The sequence below is a fragment of the Corylus avellana genome, chromosome 9 (genome assembly GCF_965113065.1).
Source record: "Corylus avellana chromosome 9, dhCorAvel1.hap1.2, whole genome shotgun sequence".
In the NCBI taxonomy this organism is placed as follows: Eukaryota; Viridiplantae; Streptophyta; class Magnoliopsida; order Fagales; family Betulaceae; genus Corylus; species Corylus avellana.
In genome coordinates, this window is record NC_142498.1 from 6,027,178 (window position 1) to 6,033,714 (window position 6,537).

Sequence of the window (6,537 nt, forward strand, 5' to 3'; positions counted from 1 at the left end):
CAGAGTGGAAAATTGTGGCACATTTTCATGTCATGTCTGATTGGCTATTGCTAGGACTTCTTGGTGCAGTATTTGCCAGGAATTGAATTCCTGGCGCAAGTTATATACCAAGATATAATTTTATGGACACTCCCCTGCCGTTATTTACTAACTACCACAACTAAATATCAATATATGTATTTTCTAATATTTCATCTATACTTTCTGTCATTTAATTAATTAAATGACGCCATCAATCAAAGAACCTTCCTTTGTAGCGTAAGTGGCCTCAGGAGAATTTATTGTACCAATAGTTGACAATTCAGGTTTGATCAGTTTGTTGAACAATTTTTATTGAATCTCCTGTGGGTAGTCTTTGTTAATGAAGAATAATAATTACAAGCAGCAAATCAAGAAACCCAAAAAGAAAAAAATCAAAAAATAGTTCATCCTTGGTTCTTTACCACAGTTCCCATAAATCTCAATTTCTTCACATGCCTATATATATGTCAACCCTACCTTCAACCAAAATTAACAAACCAACTTGAAAACGATGACTAAATCTCTTTGTTGCCTTTGAAACTACTCCCTGTAGATCTACAGTAACTTAGCTCCAAAGAAACCTTCCTTTCAAAACGAAGCTGGCGACGAAAATTTGCAATGAAAATCTCCGCCCTCTTATCAATGTCATCATCCGAAGCAAAACTGGTGGCTCGTTGAATACTCCGAGTCGCCGAACGATCTCCTCCGTCGGATTTATTATCCTCGATGCATCCATGCAATCCCAGACGGTCATCAAAGCTTAAGCGGCGCCTATAGGAAAAGCTACCAATATTCGAACCACCCAAGCACCATCTCCTTGCGTTAAAACTAAGCAAAAGTTTTAATTTCTTCACCGCCTTCCTCAGGCGGCCGCCTACCTCGCGCCATCTCTCTCCACCCATTTCTTGGTTTCTCCGGCAGCTGGTTTTGTTGAACGGAAAGGCGTGGATGTTAAGGTTGTTTTATAGATAGAGAGAGTGAATTGTTGGGCAAGCTAGGTACTGAGTACTGACAGAAGCTAGAGAGCGTGTTTTTCAAGTGATTAGTGTCTTACCTTTTGACTTTCAAGGAGGGACGGTGGAGGGGACCATAATTCCTGAAATTAGGGGTGAATTCTAGATTCTACAATTCACCGCCGGAATCTCTTGAAAGAGATCTAATGCTACCGTGAAGCGACATGTCCTATTTATTATTTAGTAATAAAATATTATTATTATTTTTTTTTTTTTTAGATAAAGTCTAAATAACTTTCTTAAATTATTACCTTAATGATAAACTACTCTTTAAATTATCAATTACGACAATTTATTTTTTAAACTATCAAAACAATAACAATGTATTCTTAATACTAGCAAAATGACAAAATTACCATTATAAAATTTTCAATAAGACAACAATACCTTTAAAAATTTGAAAAAAAGAAAAATTAAATTTTAGTTTTTTTTTTAGTAAAGGTAATTTTGTCATTTTATTAAAATTTAGAGTACGTACATTGTCGTTGTTTTGGTAATTTTGGGAGTAAATTATCGCAATTGATAATTTGAGAGGTAAATTACCATTTAGGTGATAGTTTAAAGAGGTTAAGTGGATTTTACTCAACTTTTTTAAAAAATAATTTAAAAAATTATATTTTATTATTATTTATTTAGTAGGACATGTGGCATTATGGTAGGCGTTAAATCTCAATTCACCCCTAATTCAAGGAGATTCTGGTTCGCCGGTAGATGGTGGCTTCACTGACACGACTGTCATCAATTGCTGCTGAGTCATAGTCTTATAGCATTCTCATTGGCTACACCTAAATCATATTCAGTAAATTGTTGAGATATTTGGTGAGCTGTTAATGTGCTTATAAATACTTACCAAAAGTGAAAAAAAAAAAAAAAAAAAAAAAAGTCTAACATCGTTACTATTCTGTGGATAAAAATTTATTCTGAGAAAATTTTCTTTAACTTACTTTAATAAGTGTCAAGTGTCATTTTTCACATATTTTATTTAATATTTTTAACGGTCAGTTATTGCAATTTTACTTTTTTTTTGACATGTCCGCACAAGGAGGGGGGAGGGGGGTTCGAACTAATGACCTCCGCTTCATTAAGCGTAGTCCCAGCCGATTGAGCTACCTCTTGGGGACTATTGCAATTCTACTAACTTAAGAATTCAAACATTAATTTTTAAAAAACTCAAATATGTTGAATGACACTTGTCATTTATTGAAATAGGTTTGAAGAAATTTCCTCTTTGTGTCCCTCGTCTAAAAGAAAGGATAAATTAATTCTTAAAAATGAATAAAAATATATATAGAATAGTGAAATTGAATTGTTAAAATAGGAAGCCAAATAAGCAACTAAAATAATTGTTTTTTTTTTTTTTACCTAGAATGAAAGAAAAAATTTACTAGCCATGGGTGAATATTCTTACTATTATGTTTCAGTTGCTTGCTAAGTTTTGCCTCATAAAGATTTGAAAATTATGTTGCTTTACGTCCATGACATATATGCCCGAACCACAAACCACATGTAAATGTATAAATCACCATTTCAGGTTTTTTTTTTTGTTATTTTTTATTTTAAAATTAAACTGATAAATGCTATATATTATACCAATATCCCACTTTTATTCTACTATATATATATATATATATATATATATATATATATATGCTGACGCTGCGAGGTGTGGCACAGCCTTTCAGTTTAACATCAGCCTTACATTTGTAGCTTTTGTTTAAAAAAGTAAATGTTACATATTACACTTTTGTGACACTCCGACCTCATGGGGCTAATGTTACAAGCATATTACATTCTTGAGCCACCCCATTTTAGCATGTGGTACTTTCAAGCCTTTTGGCCACCCCTGCCGGGATAGTTGAACCACTTGACCTTTGTGAGTAGTTTCAGCCATCCATTTTTAAAATTTAGAGGTGGCCGGCCACTCTGATTGGCCAAAATTTATATATATAGTACTAATTCTATTTTTATCGATAATATAAGTATCATCTGTGATATAAATTAAAACTTAAATAAAAAATAATAATAATAAAATCGTCAAAACTCAAGTACTAAAAAAATTATTAACTCAAAAATTTATTTATAAAGAAATATAAATTCGGATAATGGCTCCACATGTTTTTTTTTTTTTTCCTTCAAAAAAATAAAAAATAAAGTCTGACTTTAGAGAGAGGCTCCGTTGGTCTTTTTGAAAATCAGCATCTTTTTTGAAAAGAGAGGCAGTACTAGCTTTGCAGCGTTTTCTCTTCCATGACAAACAACAAAGTATTCATGATAATCAAATCATAAAATTAAACACTAGTGTTTGATGTTCTCAATTGGAAGCATCTCACATGACGAATGTTTCTGGGCAAATGACGTTGCTGCATGCGTTTGTTCGGAAGGACAAAGGGCTCAACCGGAGAGCCAAGAATGCGGCTAAGTCGTCTCACTTGAGAATTCTATGCGAAAAATATTTATATTTTTTGTATATTTTATAATTAATATTTGATTTATGAGTTGATTGTAATTAAATATTAGGATTGTAATCAAATCAAGGGAATTTGATTATTATATTTGTATTTAGACATTATCTTATAAATAGGGACCTTTATATTGTTGACAAAAAAAAGTTAATGAGTACAATGTAGCCCTTAGGAGTATTTCGAGTGGTAGATGTAGGTGTCTAACACCGAACTACCCGTAAAATTTTTTGTGTTTATTTTCTTTATATTGCTTTTACTAATATTCCCAAATCATCATTAATTTCAAGATGGTATCAAAGCTAAACATGATGATTGTTCATTTGTGTCTCTCATGGGTTTGTAAATTAACTTTAAAAAGAAAAGAAATTTAACTTCAAATTTCAAAGAGAGTCCTCTTAAATTTATAATACTCTAGTTATGTAACCCCAATGGTTAAAGTTGAAGAACATTTATTTTCTATTTTAAATTGTATTTATCATACTTTTCAATTTGGCCCCTACCTAGTTTCGCCACAAATTGGTAGTAAAGGCGTGTTTGGCCCACCCGCAGGAATAAAACCCATATGGTGAAAGAGAGTAGACCCATGAAGGTGGATTGGAGGCATGTGAATGACCGATGTGGATAGATGTTACCTCCAAAACTTTAGGCAAAAAACAGTAAAGGTAAAAGCAGCCATTGGTGAGAGGGGAGGAGGAGAGAAAAAAAAGAAACGGATCTTCTCCATTTCAAATGAAATGGGGAGAAACCATTTAGGCAAAGTGATAGGCCATAATTGTCATTATTTTTTTTACACATTTTTTTACTAAATGACTCCTCTCAATCTCATTTGAAACGTTAACGGAGAGGATCCATTTCGGAAAAACAAAGCTTACGGTGCTTCATTTACGTCATGAGTAAATATTGCATCTTAAGACTTTTAAACAATTATGCACACTATGCATTCTTCCAAGATCCATAATACTATAGCAGTCCAAACCGTCAAAGTATGAATTTAGTCTAATTCTATCCCCGATTTGATAGAATTGATTCAATTAATATATATATATATATCCCTTAGGCGAAAAAGGTAGGATTTCACCGCCATAAGGCAAAAAGAGGGCCCATAGGGCTAATGAGTTGAGTCGGGACAATGATACTCTCAATTTCAAATGAAATTGATTCTATTCGTTCATAGTTAGAATTTAAAGTTGATGTATCTAACAATGTACTTGATGCTATATAATTTTAAAATTTTTAAAAGATGTGTCAACATTGATTTATCTACACCGTTAGATGTACAAACTTTAAATTATGATACTTTTTTGAAATTGAAAGGATTTTATTCGGTGAGTCGGAGTTACGTGCATACCAAAACAGACCCCAAAATCGTGCATGAAAGGAAGTATATACCCAATGAATTTAAGAAGAAGCACCCTTTGTAGAAGTTTCTGAATCATGTGGGTCGAAAGTCACAATATAAAAAGCACAAGGTCCCTACCTAAAGGATACCCAACGAAGGATAGCACTACAGGCCTCTCTTCTGTTTGTTTTGGATTCTGCTTGAATTTGTAAAAAAAAGGAATTTATGTGAATGGATAAAATAATTCATTAGATAATTCAAGATTTATTTGAACAAATTAAAATATTTTATATGAATTCTCTGTTCAAATTACTAATAATTTATATAAGAAATTGATGGAAATAGAGATTCCGTGTGGGGACTTTTAGTAGAACCTTTCGATCAAAGCTAGAATGGAGTGATTGCTTTAATAAGTGGTTAACCTAAGTGGTCATTGCCTTGGCCATCAAGACTGAAAAAGAGATTCCTTGTCGGCAATTTTAGAATCAAAGCTAGAAAATTATAAATCGGTATTAAAACATAAACTGCTATGAATTTATACACAGTTTGAAATGCCGATAAATGGGAGCCATCTGATAAGACCATTTAATCTCCAAGACTTACAGATCTAACGGTGATTTTTTTTAAAAAAAATATAAATAAGCAATGCGTTGAAGAATAACGAGGGATGGATGCAAAGTTTACTATGGACAGGGGCCCAGGGCCAATAAATTTTGTTGCAAGGGGCCCATATGAAAAAAATAATAATAGTAAAAAAATAAATAAAAAATTTACCTTGTAGGCTTTTTTTTTTTCTTATGAGTTGGGGGGTGGCCATAGGGCCACCTCCCTTCCTCCGTCCCTGAGAACAACACCAAACACATCTCATATGGGCCACCTCCCTTCCTTCGTCCTGGTGAACAAAGCCAAACACATCTCAAAATACCTATGACAATGTGAATTCGCTTCCAAGTGTGTGTTGAGCGTTTATTTGATTCAAACAAATTGGAGGGACGAAAAGGTAGGATGAGTTCATAGGTGTACAAGTAAAAAAATAAAATCAATTTTTTTAGAAACATATTAATGCTCCTTTACTAAACATTATTGCAATTATTATGGCTTAAAAACGTAAATTTTTTCACATTTTCAGACCGTCATTTAAAAAAAATGCACTTCGAAATGAGATCATTTTCGCAATTTGTTTAGAAACGTACTTTTAATTTGCAAAATCACAAGGCTAAATGAACTCTTAATTTTAAGCGCTTGTGAATACTAGGAACTCAATACAAAGTTTAATAGGAGTGGATGTTGCCGCGCATAGGTAGAATATTCTTACTAACCCCTCGAACACGACCCACATATTCAAGCTTATTGTCGTGCGCCTGGGCATACGTGTTGTTCGGTGCCCACCGAATCGTCCCTTGGAGCCCATCTACCAATTCCGCAGGGTCAGTTTCCAATAGCTCCTCCATCCGTGCCTGTACGTTACATTACATGCGATCATCGTTATCTAAGTGTTAATCCTAAATAAGTTAATACAGAGATAAAAATGCAAGACAAGGTGTAAGGAACATAGAACTCTCCCCGCGACCTCCGGATTTGGGCATCTACCATCTTTATTTTTATGGGTCTTGATGTAAGCTTTCGCTCGCGTAGGAGCCCTACCCGAAGTAATTACCTGCAAAAATCCAAAGCATAAATGGAACGTTCGTATATATATTAC

The 6,537-nt window shown here is 33.5% G+C and overlaps 1 protein-coding gene across 1 annotated transcript; it reads right to left on the reverse strand.

Annotated features, from left to right (window-relative positions):
• Window positions 1–536: 536 nt before the first annotated feature.
• LOC132190810 (uncharacterized) lies at window positions 537–923 on the reverse strand. Its single transcript, XM_059605849.2, has one exon. The coding sequence runs from the start codon at window positions 921–923 to the stop codon at window positions 537–539; it is 387 nt and encodes a 128-aa protein (XP_059461832.2).
• Window positions 924–6,537: the final 5,614 nt, after the last annotated feature.

Excerpts from the sequence above, each read along its gene's own strand:
- LOC132190810 (XM_059605849.2), bottom strand. The coding sequence starts at position 923 with ATGGGTGGAGAGAGATGGCGCGAGGTAGGCGGCCGCCTGAGGAAGGCG.